At 37.2% G+C, this 20,594-nt stretch overlaps 1 protein-coding gene and 1 pseudogene across 5 annotated transcripts in view; one reads left to right on the top strand and one right to left on the bottom strand.

The window, feature by feature from the left end:
- Nucleotides 1–20,594, top strand: part of STAG1 (STAG1 cohesin complex component) — a 408,218-nt gene that overhangs the window by 211,094 nt on the left and 176,530 nt on the right. For all 5 annotated transcript variants that reach the window (XM_058295002.2, XM_058295003.1, XM_058294999.2 and 2 more), the window contains one exon: nucleotides 16,484–16,560. In XM_058295002.2, the coding sequence (XP_058150985.1) occupies nucleotides 16,484–16,560 (77 nt within the window). The remainder of the gene's footprint in view (nucleotides 1–16,483; nucleotides 16,561–20,594) is intronic.
- Nucleotides 12,183–13,529, bottom strand: LOC139438745 (ecotropic viral integration site 5 protein homolog; annotated as a pseudogene).

The following is a 20,594-nucleotide window of genomic DNA, read 5'->3' as shown; positions in this document are numbered from 1 at the left end:
GTGAATGATCATGCATAGGGTTTGTCTCTTACCAGGCCTCCTCTTTGAGTCTCAGCGTCTCCTTTTTTGTTTTTTTTGTTTTTTTTTGGTGTTTTTGTTGTTGTTTTTTAACTTTAAAAATTTTTTTATTATTAACTTTTTAAAAAAGATACATAGATCTCACAGAATGTTACATTAGAAAATATAAGAGCTTCCCATATATCCCCACTCCCCATCACCCCACACTCCTCCCACATCAGCAATCCCCCTCATCAGTGTGGCACATTCACTGTACTTGATGAATACACCCTGGAGCATGGCTACGCAACATGGAGTACAGGACCATACACATTTATAAATGTTGATGAAACTTAACTTTGCCTGCACTCATCATTGCATGATCATGTACTACAATTCCATCACCCCCAACGTGCCCCATATTTTTAATATAACATTTAGGTAACCTAAAATTTTTACAAAAATAAAAAAATTATAAATTTTTGTACATCAAAGGATGCCATCAAGGAAGTGAAAAACAACCTAAATTTAGGTCCTTGATCCAATTTGAGTTAATTTTTGTATAAGGTGTGAGATACTGGTCCTCTTTCTTTTTTTTTAGAGTGCATCTTTTATTTTATTTTCTTCCTTATTTTCTTTTAAATGTTACATTAAAAAAATATAAGGTCCCCAAATACCCACAACCCCCACGACCCCACTCCTCCCACATCAAAAACCTCTTCCATCATCGTGGCACATTCACTGCACCAGGTGAATACATTGTGGAGCACGGCAGCACCAAATGGACAGTGGTCTACATTGTACTCTACACTCTCCCCCATTCTACCCAGTTGGCCATGGCAGGACAGACAATGTCCAGCATCTGTCCCTACAGTACCACCCAGGACAACTCCTGAAAATGCGCCCACATCATATCTCTTCTTCCCTTTTCATACCATCAGCAGCTACCGTGGCCACTTTCTCCATATCAATATTACAGTTTCTTTTTTTTTTTTTTTTTAAGATTTTTTATTTTTATTTCTCTCCCCTCAACCCCCACCCCCCCAGTTGTCTTCTCTCTCTGTCCATTCGCTGTGTGTTCTTCTGTGACCGCTTCTATCCTTATCAGCAGCCACTGGAAATCTGTGTTTCTTTTTGTTGTGTCAGCTCTCCTTGCGTGTAGCGCCATTCTTGGGCAGGCTGCACTTTCTTTTGTGCTGGGTGGCTCTCCTTATGGGGCGCACTCCTTGTATGTGGTGCTCCCCTATGCGGGGGACATGCCTGTATGGCATGGCACTCCTTGCGCGTATCAGCACTGCGCAAGGGCCAGCTCCACACGGGTCAAGGAGGCCTGGGGTTTGAACTGTGGATCTCCCATGTGGTAGGCAGACGCCCTATCCACTGGGCCAAGTCCGCTTCCCTCAATATTACAATTTTTTCCCTTACTAATCACAGTAGTTCCCCAGCAGAACACCAGTAAGTCCACTATAATCTATACTCTTTTCCTCCATCCTGTGGACCCTGGGATCGTTAAGTCCAGTCCCCCTCTACATCAAGACGGGGATTAGATGCCACATGGATGATGGATGTAGTTCTTCTGCTTGCAGTTGTAGGCACTCTTGGCTCCCTGGTGTGGTAGTTGATCTTCTTCACCTCCCTGTTAGCTGGCCAGGGCAAGTTCAATAAACCAGAGGGTAGGAGTTGCAAGTCTGCCGAGGCTCAGGGCTGGCTGTCACATGGACAGTCCAGAGAGTCACAAAAGAGGCATGTGTAGAAAGGTCATATCTGAGTCCAACTCCATCACACTAAGGAACACAAATTCCAAAGTAGGGCCAACTGACATGGCCCTGAACTACAGAGACATCTGCCATGACCATAGAACCTGTGGGTCTCTGTAGCCCTCAGGAGAACCAGGACCTGGGTTTCTGTTTACTTTGGCTGTCTCTAGTACCCTGCTGAGGCATGCATAAGCATCACCCCTCTGATGACCACCTGACTATTTTTTGAAGACTCATAGCCATATAAACTCATTTGTCCTTTCCATTTCCCCCTTTTATTGAAGGTCAAAAAGCAGTTTTTAACACCTGGTATTACATGTAGGCTGAGATATTCTGCTGGTCTGAGTTGACCCTTTTATTCAAGGTCTTTTTCTAGTTACATTGTCAGCTGATGCTTGGTGGTAATCCCTCAGTGCCAGGGAGGCTCATCCCCGGGAGTCATGTCCCATGCTGTGGGGAAGGTAAAGCATTTACATGCTGACTTTGGCTTAGAGAGTGGCCACATTTGAGCAACATGGAGGCTCTCAGGAGGTAACTCTTAGGCACCCTGCAGCTCTAGGCCTAGTTCATATTTCAGGCACACAGGCTTATAATCGGAGCCATCAGTATCAAGGGCTCATCTTTGGACCATCCATCTTTATTGGTCTTTGCCATTTCACTTGGGGAATTGTTGCTGTTCCATTGGGGAATGTGATAGTGCTCCCCTGGCTAGGCACTCAGCACTCTCTCAGTTGTCGTTTTTAACTGAAACCACTATGAAAATATCCAGACATTTTTATGTACCCTGTATACATGCCCTGGAGAACTCCATTCCAACTGTATGCCCCCTATCAGTAATACCCCACACCAGTGTTCCTCCCTGCCATAGTTGAACCTCTCTGTAGTCCAAAACTTCTTTAAAAAGGCAGCCTAATATATTACCAGGTTCCATTAATACTAAAATGGAATATAGTGATGGGTTTGAAGGTTAGATATAGAATACATAGTAATTTAGAAAAATTTAATAAAGGAAAAATAAACTGGAGTATGAAAAAATGAAAAAGCTTTGTTTTTGACATTTTGCCTTTCATCACTGCTATAGGTGTTGCCCTGTATGTACAGTGGCGAGGCAAATTCTTCCATTTCTTCCTCAATGTCTACATTCTTTCTTCTTTTTTTCCAGATTATTAAGTTTTTCTTCACATAAGTTTTAGATCACAGTAATTCACGTATACAATATAAGGTACTCCCACATATACAACATCAAACCCTTTGTCCCTTCCCCAGCAATGATCTTTTTTACATGTTCATATTATATTCGCTGCATCTACCGTACAGGTATTGAAATAATAACTTTCAAACGTGGTTACATTTGGGTTTACATTATGGTTTATATTTTAGATTATATAATTTTCTAAATTTTTAGTTATCTTATGTTTTACATTATGGTTTCCATTTTAGCCTATAGACTTTTATACATTTTTGGTGTAATTTAACATGTCCTATATCCATCATTCCATCATCTTGTGGAACACTTCTATTGCCCCACAGTTACACTGATTCCATCTATTCAACATCTCTTTCCCCCTCCCCTCAGGGACCACTATGACAATCAGTCTTCATTACTTGAAGGACCATATTCAGAGATACTTGCAACAATGTTGAGGACTTGACATACTTGACTGCTCTAACCTATTGGGAGCCACCAGTTCTCTCGAGAGATACAATTCCCTCTGTCTGAGAACATCCGTCCTCCCCAGGATATGGGTATGCCTTCACTCTCATGGGTCTCCACCCAATGACATAACACACCATGACAAAATGAGCACTCACACACTCCCTAAGAAGCTTACCCTGTGTCAGATGCCCTCCTTTAAGCATCTTAAACAGGTAACCTTCTGTATTATATTTTCTAAAGAGTTTTCTCTGTGTTATAATTTCAGTCACATACCTGACAGTCTCCTATGTTCAAATGTTCCCCTCACTCTCCTCCCAATTTCTTGGGCCATCTGACCCATCCTCCCATCCCTAGCCCCAGTCAAGTCCACAAGCCCCACCCAAAGGTAACCCTATGCCCAATTTTATCCCTTACCTGTACAAATACTTACTTCCAGCTTATCATAGATTTCGCCCATGTAGGTGTCAGCTTGCAACCTTTCTCTGCCCCCCCAACTTCCTTTAAGTTTATCATCCATTCTCTAGCTCTCTGACACAGCTTGGTTTACTTATTTCATATCAGAGAGGTCATGTAGTATTTGTCCTTCAATGCCTGGGTTGCTTCACTCAACATAAGGTTTTCAAGATTCATCCATGTTATCACATGTGTTGTACTGTATTTGTTCTTATAGCTGAGTAGTATTCCACTGTATGTATATACCACATTTTATTTATCCATTCATCTGTTGATGGGCATTTGGGTTGATTCCAACTTTTGGCAATAGTGAATAGTGCTGCTATGAACATTGGTGTGCATATATCAGTTTGTGTCCTTGTTTTCACTTCTACTGGATATATACCAAGCAGTGGAATTGCTGGGTCATATGGGAAATCTATAGCTAGTTTTTTGAGAAACTGCCGAACTGTACTCCAGAATGGCTGGATCCTTCTGCATTCCCACCAGTAGTGGATAAGTGTTCCCATTCTTCCATATCCTCTCCAACAATTATAGTCTTCTGTTTTTTGATAGCTGCTAGTCTTATGAGAGTAAGATGGTATCTCATTGTTGTTTTGATTTGCATTTCCCTAATAGCTAGTGCTTTTGAGCATTTTTTCATGTATTTTTTAGCCATTTGTATATCTTCTTCGGGGAGGTGTCCAAATCTTTTTCACATTTTTAAAATGGGTTGTTTGTCTTTTTATTTTCGAGACATAGGAGTTCTTTATATATGCAAGAAATAAGTCTCCTATCAGATATATGGTTACCAAATATTTTCTCCCATTGTGTATGCTCTCTTTTCACTTTCTTGGCAAACTCCTTTGAGGTGCAGAAGGCTTTAATTTTGAGGAAGTACCATTTATCTATTTGTTCTTCTGCTGCTCATGCTTTGGGTGTGAAGTTCATGAAGCCATTTCCTATTACAGGGTCCTGTAGATGCTTCCCTACATAGCTTTCCAAGGTCTTTATGGTCTTGGCTCTTATATTTAGGTCTTTCTGTAGATGCTTCCCTACATAGCTTTCCAAGGTCTTTATGGTCTTGGCTCTTATATTTAGGTCTTTCATCCATCTTGTTTTGATTTTTGTATAAGGTGTTGTGAATTGGTAATGCTCTTTCATTCTTTTACATATGGATATCCAGTTCTCCAGGCGCCATTTTTGAAGAGGTCATTCTCTCCCATTTGAGAGGGTTTGGTGGCCTTTTCAAATACCATATGGCTGTATATATGAGAATCTATATCAGACCTCTCAATCCAGTTCCATTGGTCAGTGTGTCTCTCCTTGTGCTAATACCATGCTGTTTTCACTACTGTCACTTTGTAGTATGTTTTGAAGTCAGGTAATGTGATTATTCCAATTTCATTTTTATTTTTCAATATGTCCTTGGCTATTCAGGAGCTCTTTCCTTTCCAAATAAATTTCATAGTTAGTTTCTGTAGTTCATTAAAGAATGCTGTGTTGATTTTTATTGGTATTTCATTGACTCTGTAGATTACTCTTGGTAGGATAGACACCTTAGTAATATTTAGTCTTCCTATCCATGAACAGGAAATATTCTTCCATTTATTTAGGTAGGTCTCCTTTGATTTCCTTGAAAAGCATTGTGTAGTTTTCTGTGTATAAGTCTTTTTTTTTTTTTAAAGATTTATTTTTATTTATTTAATTCCCCTCCCCTCCCCCGGTTGTCTGTTTTCTGTGTCTTTTTGCTGCGTCTTGTTTCTTTGTCCACTTCTGTTGTCGTCAGCGGCTCAGGAAGTGTGTGTGGCGCCATTCCTGGGCAGGCTGCACTTTCTTTCACGCTGGGCGGCTCTCCTTACAGGTGCACTCCTTGCACGTGGGGCTCCCCTTCGCGGGGGACACCCCTGTGTGGCACGGCACTCCTTGCGCACATCAGCACTACGCATGGGCCAGCTTCACACGGGTCAAGGAGGCCCGGGGTTTGAACCGTGGGCCTCCCATGTGGTAGACAGATGCCCTAACCACTGGGCCAAAGTCCATTTCCCTGTGTATAAGTCTTTTACATCTTTAGTTAAATTTATTCCTCGGTATTTGATTTTTTAAATTTACTATTGTAAATGGTATTTGATTCCTGATTTCCTCCTGAGTTTGCTCATTATTCGTGTATAGAAATGCTACTGATTTTTGTGCATTGATCTTGTAACCTGTGACTTTACTGAACTCATTTATAAGTTCTAGAAACTTTGTTGTAGACTTCACAGGGTTTTCTATGTATAGGATCATATCTGCATATAGTGAAATTTTGACTTCTTTCTTTCCATTTTGGATGCCTGTTGTGTCTGGCTTTTGCCTCAGTGCTTGAACAAGTACTTCTAAGACTATGTTAAATAGAAGGAGTGATAATGGGCATCCTTGTCTTATTCCTTATCGTGGAAAGATTTTAGGATTTCACCATTGTAAATGATTCTAGCTGTGGGTTTTTCTTATATACTCTTTATCGTGTTCAAAAAGTTTTCTTCTATTCTGATCTTTTACAGTTTTTTTATCAAGAAAGGGTGCTGTATTTTGTAAAATGCTTTTTCTGCATCTATAGATAAGATCATGTGTTTTTTTTCCCTTCAATCTGTTTATGTGATGTGTTACATTAACAGATTTTCTTACATTGAACCATCTTTGCATACCAGGAATGAAACCCACTTGGTCATGGTGTATAATTTGTTTAATGTGTTGTTGAATATGATTAGTAAGTATTTCATTGAGGATTTTCGTGTCAAGGTTCATTAGAGAGATTGGTCTGTAATTTTCCTTTTTTGTGATGTCTTTGGCTTTGGTACTAGAGTAATGTTGGCATCATAGAATGAGTTAGGCAATGTTACTTCTGTTTTGATTTTTTGGAAGCGTTTAAGCAAGATTGGTGTCAATTCTTTCTGGAATGTTTTGTCAAATTCACCTGTGAAGCCGTCTGGCCCAGGGCACTTCTTAGTTTGGAGGTATTCAGTGACTGATTCTGTCTCTTGTGATTGGTTTGTTGAGATTGTCAATTTCTTCTTTTGTCAATGTAGACTGCTTATGTGTTCCTAGGAATTTGTCCATTTCCTCTAAATTATTCTTTTTGTTGAAATATAGTTTTTCAAAGTATCATGTTATGATAGTCTTTATTTCTGTGGAGTTAGTGGTGATATCTCCTTTCTCCTTTCTTATTTTGTATATTTGCATCTTCTCTCTTTTTTTCTTTATTAGTCTAGCTAAGGGTTTGTCAATTTTATTGATCTTCTCAAAGAACCAGCTCTTGGTTTTGTTTATTTTTTTCAAGTGCTTTCTTATTTTCTATTTCACTTAGTTCTCCTCTGATCTGTTCTTTCTTTCTTCTTCCTTTGGGATTAGTTTGTCTTTTTTTACTAATTCCTCCAAGTGTGTAGTTAAGTCTTCAATTTTAGCTCTTCTTTTTTGATGTATGAATTTATGGATTCAAATTTCCTTCTCAATACTTTTCTTGCTGTATCCCATAAGTTTGGATATTTGCGTTATCATTTTCTTTAGTTTCAAGGAAGTTATTAATTTCTTTTGAGAGTTCCTCCTTGACCCACTGTTTTTCTAAGAGTATGTTGTTTAACTTCCAAATCTTGGTTCCTAATCTGAGTCTCTGGCCCTTGCAAATTTCCAGCTTCATTCCACTGTGGTCAGAAAAATTATGTTGTATGATTTCAGTCTTTCTGAATTCAATGAAACTTTTTCTGTGGCCTACTCTGTAGTCACTCCTTGAGAATGATTCATGTGCATTTGAGAAGAATGTATATCCTGCTGTATTTGGGTGTAATATTCTGTATATGTCTGTTAGGTCTAGCTTCTCTAATGTATTGTTCAAAGTCTTTGTTTCTTTAGGGATTTTCTTTTGAGATATTCTGTCCAATGTTGATAGTGGTGTATCAAAGTCCTCCACTATAATTGTAGAGGCATCTATTCCTTCCTTTAGTTTTTCCAGTGTTTCCCTCACATATTTGGAGGCACCCTTATTAGGAGCTTAAATGTTTATTATTGTTCTTTTTTTTTTGAAAGATCCCTTTCACTAATATGTAGTATCCATCTTTGTCTCTCACTATTGTTTTGCATTTAAAGTCTGTTTTGTCTGATATTAATATAGCTACTCCTGCCCTTTTTTGGTTATTGTTTCTTGTAAGATTGTTTTCTGGCCATTCACTTTCAGTCTCCTTGAATCCCTGTGTCTAAGATGTGATTCTTGTAGACAACGTAGAGATGGGTTGTATTTCCTTATCCAATCTTCCAGTCAGAGTCTCTTGATAGGTGATTTTAATCCATTGACATTCAGTGTTATTACTTTCAAGGAATTACTTATATTAGCCATATTTTCTTTGGATTTGTGTTTGTCATATTTTGTTTGATTTTCTTTTTCCATTTTTTTCTTTTTAATTGCTCTTACACTCTCCTCCAATTCTGTCTCTTGTTTTTTTCTCTCTTCCTGCAGAACTCCCTTTTGTATTTCTTAAAGCACAGGATTCTTTTTGTCATACTCTCTTAGTTTCTGTTTATCTGTGAATATTTTGAACTCTGTCATTTTTGAATGCTAACTTTGCTGGACAGAGTATTCTTGGTTGGACATTTTTTCCTTTCAGTATCTTGACTATGTCGTACCACTGCCTTCTTGCCTCCATAGTTTCAGATGAGAAATCAGCTCTTAATCTTATGGAGCCTCCCTTGTATGTGATGGTTCTCTTTTCTCTTGCTGCTTTTAGTATTTTCTCTTTGTCTTGAGCACTGGATAATTTGACAAGTATATGTCTTAGGGTAGGCCTGTTGGGTGTGTTGTGCTTTCTGGACATGTACATCCATCCCCCTCAATAGGTTTGGGAAGTTTTCAGCCATTATGTCCTCCAACACCCCTTCTGTCCCCTTTCCCTTCTCTTCTCCTTCTGGGATGCCTATAATGTGTATGTTTGCATATTTTGCGTTGTTATTCAGGTCCCTAATTCCCTGCTGGATTTTTTCTATCTTTTTGTCGGTCAATCCTACTATCTGTTTGATTTCAGATGTACTGTCTTCCACATCATTAATTCTCTCCTCTGCTTCTTCAAGTCTGCTGTTACTTGCTGAGAGTGTATTTTTGATTTCTTGAAGTGTGCTGTTCATCACCATCATATCCGTTATCTTTTTGTGTATGATTGCAGTTTCTTCTGTATTCTTTCCAAGTGTTTTCTTCATATTCTTAATCTCTTCCTTCACCTTATTGAATTGGTCCATAACGTATGTCTTGAGAACTTTAATTACTTGTTCGATGTTCTGCTCTTCTTCCTGATTTTTAGTTTGTTCATTGGATTGGGCATGTTTTCCTGATTATTGGTTTGGTTTGTAGTTTTTTGTTGCTGTGTGGTCATCATTTTTTCTTGACAAGTTTAATAAATTGCTTAGCTTTTTTGTCTAGTTTTGGATTTAATTAGTTGTTCTTTTTGCGTGTGTGTTAAGTCTTCTCTTTGTCACTTTGTTCTTCTTATCCTATTTCCTTGTTGTTGGTTAAGTTCACTTGAAGGAAAATATTAGGACCAGAGAAAGCAAAAGGAGTAAGGAAAGAAAATGAATAGTAGTATTGATAGTAAATATTAACAGAGGAACCATGTGAGATCTAGGAGAATGGATACTAGACTCATGTAAATTATGTAGAGTTATAACAGTAAGAAAAGTAGAATACGTATAATGAGACAGTAAACTGAATTTGGGGAGGAATATAGTGTGAATTAAAAGGCCATTGTGTTCAGCAGAGAGGGAAAGAGAAAAGAAAGGACAATAATATGAAGAGTAAATGTACGACAGAAAGCAGAACACAGGTATTAGAAATAAAAAGTCAGAAAAATAGGGGAGCAAACAAAGAGAGGTGTAATATATGAGAAACAATCAATGATGGGGGATAGAAAGATGTAGAGGAATGGGTATAATGTTGGTGGCCAAAATCAATACACACAGAAAAGAGTAAATGGAGGATGAGGAAGTACAGTAAATGTGAAGTGCTCCTTGCAGCACCTAATATAAAAATAAAAAAAGAAGAGAAAGAAAGAAAGAAAAGAAAAACACGGGGGTGGAGGGGAGGGCAAAAGGAAGGGAGGAAGCAAGCAAGAAAAAGAGGAAAAGAAAAAAGAAAAAAGGGCCTTGAGGGGATAAAGATGATGGAAAAACAAGAACACAAACCAAAAAAATACCAGGCAAAGTTTGAAGCAAGGAATCCTCTTTGCAGTTAAATAAAACGCTTAGGGATCTGATGTTCTCCCTTTCTCCATTCCTCACTTCCCTCTTTCCCAGGGCAGCAGGAAAGCTGCCTGAGACGTCTAATAGGAGATTCAAGTGGGTACTTGTTGAACCAATTCCCCACAGGAAACAGTGACTCTTAATTTCCAGAGAGAGAGCACTCACATCTCACCAGGAACCCCAAGTATTCTATTCGAAGCTTGGAAAGCACCTCCTACAGTCCCTCTCCTTTAGGTATGCTACGAGTGGGCTAGTTGATTTTCTGACTCCACCTTCTCCCAGACCAAGTTTCCTATCCTAGGGTATTTAGGTGAATTGGGCTTTCTCAGCAGATTCACCACTCCTTTATTCCCAGGCTCTCTCCAAGCCAGCTGGTATGCTCCTCCAAGTGCAAAAGAAAAAAGGAGGTGAGAAATACCAGAGAATCAAACCCATATTAGCCAGGCCCCCCTGCTGCATCCCCCATGGCATCAGTCCAAAACCAGAGGGCTAGGGCAATCCCAGACCTCCGGGAGTGCTGGACTTGGGAAAGGGAAGTCCGGGACATTGCACATACCAGAAGTCTGGTACGTAGGTCCGTGGTACATGGGCTACGGGGGCTCAGGGGACTTGGACCTGGGAACCACGCATCCAGGGACCACTGAGCCCAGGAATGCCGCCACACAATCAACAGTTTTCAGGGAACACCACTGCTGCCAGCCCCAGGGGGAGGGGTCCCGCCAGCCCACAGCTTCTGACCTCTGTACTTATAACCGGCAGTTCTACCTTTAGCAAGCACCACCTCCGTCACTGTCTCTCCAAATTGAGGTCCATACACCCTCCCTGCACCTCCACCCTGCAAGCCCCCAAGACAGCCTGCTCCGGCAAGACGCCAACCCCACTTGGCCTCCTCTTTGCAGGATTGACTGTAAGGTGCACTCACTCAGATGCCATCTTCCTGTATTATCCCTCCGGTGGTTCTTATTCTGGATCAAGCTGCTGTACAGGTGTACAGTCATCTTAAGGCTTGTTTAGGAAAGAATTCTCTGCCAAGAACATTCACTTACATGGCTTCAGTTGATGTCCTCATTTCCTTACCACCTAGGCCTTTCCATAGGCTCCCTGAGTGCCTTTGTGACATGAAAACTTGCTTCTCCCCAGTACTAGACATCCAATAGAGTGATGCCACACTACCTTAATGAGAGTCACACATAGTCACAGACTCTTTATTGAATTTGTTAGACAAGAGTGACTAAGTTTCGCCCTAACTCCAATGGAGGAGGTTACATAAGGTCTTCAATACCAAGAGGTCGCAATTACTGGGAAGAACATCTTAGAGGCTTGTTACTAAAGACTGATCCTAACAACGGTCACAGTCTTGACTTTGAAATGATGCGTATTTACCTTTATGTATCTGACTTCTGAAAAGTGAAAACTTGAGAGCAAATACTACCGTTATCATAATCAGTTTGTTGAACTCTGGGGCAGATAAATCCTCATTCTTCAAAATTCCTGGGAGAAATGAATGGAAAAACAATATTCACTCTATTTAAAAAAATTTACAGCCAATATACTTTAAAAGCACTGATTACTTCAATTCTAGGGCTATATCTTAGCATAGGTTTGTTGGTTTGTAATCAGCATACTTTATTTAACTGATAGGTCTACCAACTTTTTAAATTCTTTTTCTCAAATTCTTCTCTATAAACCATTTACACCATCTGTATATATCTGAGACACATGGTGCAGGTATTAAAAATTGTTTGGTGAAGTGTATGAATTATAACCTACCCCAAAAAACAAAATATGAAAAAATCTGAATGCAGGCTAAAGTCTTCTAAAGATTACTTTTGGAAATGCATTTTGGTGCTGTATTCATGTGACTTATTTTAGAAGAAACTTCTTCACGAGTAAGGATTGTTCATGTAACTGACTTTTTTTTCCAGTATCACAAGGTAAAATGAACAGGGTGGCTTCCCTATCCTCAGAGTCTTTATTTGCTGTTCCAAATATTTGTGGTATGTGATAACCATACTTTCTCCCTACTTGTCAGGATGGTGTACTTTTTACATTCAGTAGGTTGAAGTACTGGGTATGATTTAATGTTACCCTTTATTCGTGGATAATTTAATTTCAGTTTGTTCTTCCATTTCTTTGGTTTTTATTTTAGTATATTCCTTTTCGAGTATTTTCATTTTTTGTCTTGGTTAACTGCTTGAATTAATTTGTCTGGACTACCATCCCACTGATGTGGAATGACTTCCTGAAAGTGTTATACCCTCCCCTCCATGTTGAGTTGCGTTAGTTCTGCCGGATTTCATCAGAGGAAATGCTAATCCTATTGGAAACATTATTTCTAAACCCTCAGGCATAAAGATATCAGATAGACTTGTAGCAATTGACAGTGGAAAAATTGTAGGAAAGGTAGAAACCAAGATGATACATATATTTAGGTATGAAAACTTTGAGATTGAAAGTAAACAGAAAGCTCTGGAAGATGCTCTTGTATCATACATTCAAACTGGTACATACAAAGGCTCAATTCTGCCATATTTGATTTTAAAAGTTCCCGGTGTCTATAATCTTGCATTAACTTAACAAGAATACAGAAAACTGCTTCTTCTGGCATCTGGCATAAGTAGTAATCCAACTATAAAAGAACTTCCTTGACAGTAACCAACTTCATGGTCCACTAAAGAATATGCCTTCATTGCATTAAATAAAACATCCTGTCCAAGGCTATCTTTTTCCTTTAAAAAATATGTTCAGGATATATTCTACCAATATACCTTCAGATCACTTTTTCACGTGGTAATGTTAATTTCAAGAGTCCTGAATACTGATCCTTAATTGGCCTACTTTGTGCCCTGCATAAAAGTTTCCATACTATTCTAAAGTGATGTCTTATTCCTTTACAAACAAGTTCGTTTGCTTGCTTTTCCTCTTTTTTCCATACATCTTCCCATTCATTAACAACTGTTCCCCACAGAATCCAAGAATCTTCTTCAAGGAGGCTAAGTTTGCTAGAGGATTTATCATATGAACTTGATACAATAGAGAAGCCACTGATTCTTCCTGGTCCATTTACTTATCTTCAAGACTTACTATCCATCTGTAACAATCTCTCTTGTTCTTCCAGGTTAGCCAGGAGTTCTATGTCATCTGCACTCAAGTGCGATGGGGAAGGGCTGGTGTTGATAGTATGGTAGATGTGGATGTGTGTAATGAAGCAGGTGGACTTGCCATCTGACTGGTCATCTGATTGATTGTATGTGGTAATGTATTCTTCACCCATGAGAGAGTAGAATTCAATTTTTCTGCAGCCTTGTCTGTCACCACCATTTGGGTTGTATTCTGAAAGCTTTAGTACATTCAGGTATGGTCAAGAAAAACAGCCATATCTGTTTCCCATTAGGGTTTGTAAAGACAGCAGTCATTTTGGTGGTAATCATGATAAGAAAAGCAGACAAGGAGACTGGAGATTTGAATTCGATATTGTTAAATGTATTTTAAGATTAATGAGGAAACACTGTATTGTTTTTTATATTGAGTTATAGCATTCCATTTACTTGACCCTTTGAGACTCTTCTTATAGAGCAAGACCCTTATCTACTTGAAAATGAATTTTGAAAAGTTTTGCCCCACTGTGAAAAGCAGCCAAGAAAAGATTCTAAAATAAAAAGGAAAAGGTGATTATTTTGCTCCTCTTTTTACATAATTTCACACAGAACACATTTTTAATAGCACAAAGCACAAAGATTTTTGAAGATACCAATTATGCCTTATGTATCCTTGTTCCTAGAATCTAACATTTATGCCTGGCACATAGTATGTGATTAATGAGTGTTTAATAATAAACCATTAACAAAATCATAAGAAGGAGCAATCATAATGTCTTAGGCAGTCTCAGTCTCTGATTAGCTATCTAATAATTGGGAAAATTTTAATCCATTAAAAATTAATCTCCAATATTGCACAGTCCCTTGAATCTAGAGTAAGTCAAGTGATCAGTCATATCTATCTGTTGTCCTCTATATGGCGTGGATATCTTATTTTGAACTATAGATATATAGTACCCCAATTCTTTCTTCATATTTAGTGGTAAAGGTGCTTTCAAACTTTAAATAATCTTCCCTTCCTCTATTATTCCTCTTTTTCTTCCCTTCTTTTTTTCTTTCCCTTTTTCTTCCTTTCTTCCTTCCATCTGTCCATTCATCCATTTATCTTTTTTTTTTTTTAAATATATAAATAGACTTGTGGAAGCTTAAGATTGAGTAGAGTCTCTTTATCCTTTGATGGTTGTTGGATTCAGAGTTCTTATTTGGGACAATTTGGGCATTCCAAACTTTGTGCTATGTGGAGCTACCATAATTTGCCTGAGCATAATAAATAATGAGATAAAGTACATATTTTATTATAAATATTTTTCTCACACTTCTTTATAAAATAGGGCATTATATATATTTATAGTATATGTTATATTTGTTATATTTTCTATGGATTTTGTTACAGTATGGTTAAAGGACATGTTGGACCTGATTGGTTTGAGAACCACTGGTTTCAGTTCATGTCAGTATTTCTACATATGAACTAGTTTCTTTAATTTGTAGCTCTAGTGAGAGTATTTTGAATTAAATAAAAAAACTTGACTTGGAGTTATATTGAGCATGAGCCTTGCTGTCATTATAGTATGATAGAGGTTTACTTAACAGAGCTACAAATTTTAATTTAAACCAAATACCTAAAGATCTCCTGGGTCTCCAACCCTTTGAAGTATATAATTGCAGAGTGAAGCTGTTAAGAAGGGTTTATTTTTTATTTTATCAGCTTTTGCAGTATTATAGCCATTAGAATCTATATGTGTATATATTAACAAGTACTTCATGTTTAATAATTTAAAATCTTAATTTTACATCTGCTTCCTTTAGAACTTATTAATTGAGTTTTACCTACTAAGGGTGCCATGAAATCTTACGCTTTTTATATTTGGAGATTATTTCAGATTTACCTAGTACTTTGTGGCCCAAACAAGATTAAATGCCTTTTTTTTCGTCTGTTTGATTTGTGTGATTTTAGGAATGTCTGACAAAGTTACTTTTGCTTGAGATGTAAAATGTGTAACAGGTTTCCTGTTTATTTAATATTTTTAAATCCTTGCAAAAATAAAAGTTATATTTTAGGGTACAAGCTATGTTTTCAGTACTATTATCTGCCATTAAAATAGTAAAGTTACAATATAAAATTTCTCCATTTTGAACAGGTGATTGCATGTTTGTGAGGAAATCTGCTCCAGACCTCTCCTTTGTCATCCCTGCATTTGGTTTTAGGGAAAACCTACTGGTAGTACTTAATGAATTTAGAGTTCTGAAAATAAAGGAGGGAGCTATGTAGCAAGCAGTTCAAACATGCTTGAGAATGGTTTGGTTAAAAGAGCAGGTATCATTTCTCCCATTTAACAGATTAGTAAGAACTATGTACAGATTAATTTTAATATGCCAAATGTTATTAATATTATTTTTGTAAGACCACACTTTCTTGACTTTCAGGGCTGTTCTCGTACTTCAAGCTCTTTCCTATAAGAGTATAATACAGTTCAAAGACAATTTTCTTCTTACATTCTTAAATTTTATTTTATTTGGAGCTTGTAATCACTGTCAAGGATCCTGTCAGATGCTATAGATTAAGTTCTTTTCTTCCTGATTCCGTGAGTCGTAATCTTGTGATTTTTAAAATTTAATATTTACACTTACACTTAAGAAACTTTTCTCTATAAACACTGTTATGTTTAGTATAAAAGTGATCATATTTATCTCACTGTGCATATTTGAAATAAAAATGAAGTAGCTAGAAGTGGTATAAAAGAATAAGGTAAGAAAGCTTTAACTTTTTTTTGGTGTAGAAGTTATTGAGCCACTTTCATGTTCAAAGAAAAACTGAAATGTGATATTAGGTCAAGTGCCATTGCTTTAATTTATAGAAAAAGATTCTGAGGAAAAATATCTTTTAAGTGCCATGAAAGGATATAAACTGTATATTTGAAGGTTTTTAAGACAAAGGAAGACAGTTATATATCTGGTTAGCATTGGCATAAATCCATCTTCAGGTCCCTTCTTATAATGTTAAATCTATTGTCTCATTCTCTGTTTCTCCTTCTTCCACCCTCCTCTCAGTATTTCACCTCATATTTATCTATTTCAAAGGATAGTCAGTTCTTTTAAAATATCTATAGACTATGAGGATCCCAAAGAAGAGATTCCTTTAAAATAAATGGTATGGAACTTTGAGGAAAAAAGACAAATCCACTATTTTAGTAATTTTATGTAACTTCTTAAATAATGGCTAGATTAAATTTCAAGTTTGGCATGGGATAGAAAAAGATTAACAGGAAAAATCTGTTGTTCCACAGGTACTGTGAGAATAGAGATGTTTCGCAATATGCAGAACGCAGAAATCATCAGAAAAATGACCGAAGAATTTGATGAGGTATAGCATTCCAATATTTATACAAATTGCCTATTTATATTTTTTAATGGTGAATCTGTTGATTATTTCAAGTTGTGTTTTGATTGGAGTTTAGCATAATGGAAGATATACTATTTCTTGTTTATATGATAATTCCTGTGACTAAATTCATTTAATCTTGGGGATTTGATATTACATTGCATGGACTATCATTATATAATGACTGATAGGATAAGAGAATTAGTAGTCTGAGGTACAAGTTGATAATTGGCATTCGTTCTTGAAGACCTCAAATCCCCAAATTTACAGGTGCATCTCTATTACTTTCATGTTCTGTGGAATGCTAGTTGCACTAAATGCTTTAGTTAAAGAGGTCTGAGGAGGGCTTCAGATTGTACCCATCTTGGAGATTGTCAAAATACATTATATTTAAGGTCCTGAAAAATCCTAATGGAGAAAATCCTGTTTAACTTTATTTAACCCAGAATTTTCCAGAATTAATTTAAATGGCACCCCTCCCAACCTCCCCCTTTTGGTATAAAATGTAAGCTTCTATTTGGGACACTCTCTCACTTTGAGAAATATTCTAATTTCCATTTAGATTACATGTTTTCTTTGCTTGTCTTCACAAATTAGTTGCCTTTTCTGTTTTCACTGAAATGCTCTCTTGAGTAGTTTTACACTAATTATAATTGCTGAAACATTTTCACAGTTTTATTACAATATTGTCTTTTTGATGAACCTATTCATGTTCATGCTTTAGGCCACCACCAATTTTAACATTCTGCCCTTTTCATTTAAATAAGATTTCTGTAATCTAGTAGATTTTGCTTTTTCATGACTTTCAACACTAACAACAAAGATTGCTTTCTTCTGGTTCTATTCTTCTAGGGGGAGAAGACTCAGATTTTTAAAGATATTTTTTCAAGTGAAAAAATGCAAACAGCAAAATGAACACATTCAGAAGTAGAGAACACACATAGCACAATATGTCTCTTATCAGGTGTTTGCCTCTATTCCAGGAAGACATACAAAAACATTTTTATGAGCATCTTTACAGAAACATTCTGCCGATGATTTTCACAGTTATAGCCACATTTCATGGGGAGTAGTTAGGGCTTTACATTGGTGATCCATGTGTATGTATCCATACCACCCCCTCAGCAGGTTTTCATGCACGCACGTGCATGCACACACATGTGCGCAATCTCTTGTCTTGAATTCCATGAAGATTTGAAGTTCCAAATTATTAATTTTTTTTTGTAATTCACTTGGTCACAAAACCTAGATTGCTGTGCTGCAGATTCTTTTGGCATGTGATAGTCTATAAAGTATATATGCCCTATTAACTTCTAAAATTAAAAACTTTCTGAAATCTGAAATATTTCTCTGGGGCCACGTTTTACTGATAAAAATAATTTTGTTGTTATTACTTCAAGAGTTATATGTGGCAAATCAAAGATTAAGGTAGGTGTGAGTGGCAGGTTTACTCTTCGATGACCAGACTGCCTCTGCCTTGCCAACTGTACAACACAGGTGACTACAATCAGAAATTTTAAAGTAGTGTACATTTTGGAATCTAAGGAAACTTACATGTGATGCAGCTCTTAAGAACTGAAGGAAATATTTCCCAAACTTTGCTGCACATTAGTATTACCTGGGATTCTTTAAAAAATATTGGTATTTTGCTCCCTCCCCCATTCCCCAGTTATTTTGATTTAATTTGTAAGTGGTGCAGCCTGGGCATAGGGATTTTAAAAGCTCCCAGGTGATTCTAATTTGCAGCAAAACTTGTGAGCTACAAGTTTTAGGAGAGGGAAGAAAGCCAAGAATTAAAACACTGCACATAGAGAATGGGTAAAACAGAAATGAATACATTTTGAAAATGTACAATAACAAAATCATTATTTATTTATTTATTTTATTTCTTTCCCCCCCGCCCCAGTTGTCTGTTCTCTGTGTCCATTTGCTGTGTCTTCTTGTTTTTCTCTGCCTCTGTTGTTGTAAGTGGCACGGGAATCTGTATGTCTTTTTGTTGCATCATCTTGCTGCGTCAACTCTCTGTGTGTGCGGCACCATTCCTGGGCAGGCTGCATTTTCTTTTGCACTGGGCGGCTCTCCTTATGGGGTGCACTCCTTGTGCGTGGGGCTCCCCTATGTGGGGGACACTCCTATATGGCATGGCACTCCTTGGGCGCATCAGCACTGCACGTGGGCCAGCTCCACATGGGTCAAGGAGGCCCGGGGTTTGAACCGTGAACTTCCCATGTGGTAGACGGATGCCCTAGCCACTGGGCCAAGTCCGCTTCCCTCATTATTATTTTATAACTCTTTAATTGAAACAATTCCAGAGACAGAAGGTTAGTCGTGACAAAACCATTATTTTTTTAAATTTATTGAAATATTTCACTTATACACAAACATACATAAACAATAAATGTATAATAGTTGTGAACTTACAAAACAAACATACATAACATCAAACATACATAACATCAAACATATATAACATCTTACCCTGCCACCGATAACTTGCATTGTTTTTAAACCTTTTTAACTAATGATTAAAGAGCATTGTCAAAATATTACTACTAAACAAAGTATTTTTCCCCTAACCAATCCGATTATTATCTTTACATCATTTTTATATGAACACACATAAACAAGTGTATAATAAAAGTTGTGTACTTACAAAGCAATCATGCATAACATCATACGGGGGTCCCACACATCAACCCTCTACCAACACCTTGCATTGTCATGAGACATTTGTTACAAACTATTCAAGAACACTGTCAAAATCTTACTATTAATCATAGTTCTTATCTTACATTTGGTGTATTTTCCCCCAATCCACCCTACTATTATTTTTTAAATATATTTTTATGACATTATAAACTTATAAAACAATCATGCACATGTGCAGAATTCCCAAGCAACACCCCTCTATCAACACATCTGTCATTTGCTACAGATAAAATAATATCATCTGATTATTGCCATGTTCATAGTGTACATTTGGCTCACATTTTCGATACTGCCTCAGTATCATCACAGTACATCTTTTACATAGATGCAAGAATATTATATTATTACTATTAACAACAGTCCATTGGTCACTCCAGCTGTATTTTTCCCGTGCTTCTCCACATTCCCAACACCCTGCAGTAGTGATATACATTTGTCCTAGCTAACAAAGGACACTCTTGTTCTGTACCATCTACCACAGTTCTCACCCACCTCTTGGTTTACTGTGCTATCCAGTTCCTAGATTATTCTCAAGCATCTGTCAGTTGGCATTTACATAACTAGACTACCATTTTCAGTCACATCCCTGTTTATAAACTAGCTGTTACTCACTGTGTATTATCATCCACTCTATACATTTCCACAACTTTACAGTAAAGCTAATTAAAACTTCTACATACATTAAACATCAGTAGTCCACTCAGTCCTTCTCTCCTTTAAGAATCCACCACCTACCACCAAGTCTTGAAGATATTTTCCAATACTTTCTTCTAGAAGTTTTATGGTTCTTGCTTTTATTTTTAGTTTTTTGATCCACTTTGAGTTAATTTTTGGATAAGGTGTGAGATAGGGGTCCTCTTTCCTTCTTTCAACTATGGACGTCCAATTCTTTCTGCACCATTTGTTGAATGGATTGTTCTGCCTGAGCTGTGTGAGTTTGACAGGCTAGTCAAAAATCACTTGACCATACCTGTGAGGGTCTGTTTCTGAACCATAAATTTGGTTCCACTGGTCTATTGTGTCTGTCTTTAAGCCACTACCATGCTGTTTTTACCACTGTAGATAGGTATTATGATTTAAAGTCTGGAGATGAGGGTTTACTTTCCCTTTTTATTTTTTTTCTGGCTATTCAGGACTCCTTACCCTCCCAAATAAATTTAATAATTGTGTTTTCAATTTTTTCTTTAATGCTGGTGGAATTTATATCGGGATTGCATTAAATCTGATATCAATTTGAGTAGAAGTGACATCTTAATGATATTTAGTCTTCCAATCCATGAACATGGAATGTTCTTCCAGTTATTTAG

The sequence above is a fragment of the Dasypus novemcinctus genome, chromosome 4, assembly GCF_030445035.2.
Source record: "Dasypus novemcinctus isolate mDasNov1 chromosome 4, mDasNov1.1.hap2, whole genome shotgun sequence".
NCBI lineage: Eukaryota > Metazoa > Chordata > Mammalia > Cingulata > Dasypodidae > Dasypus > Dasypus novemcinctus.
Note: the sequence above shows the minus strand (reverse complement) of the source record. Positions and strands in the feature narration are given on the sequence as shown.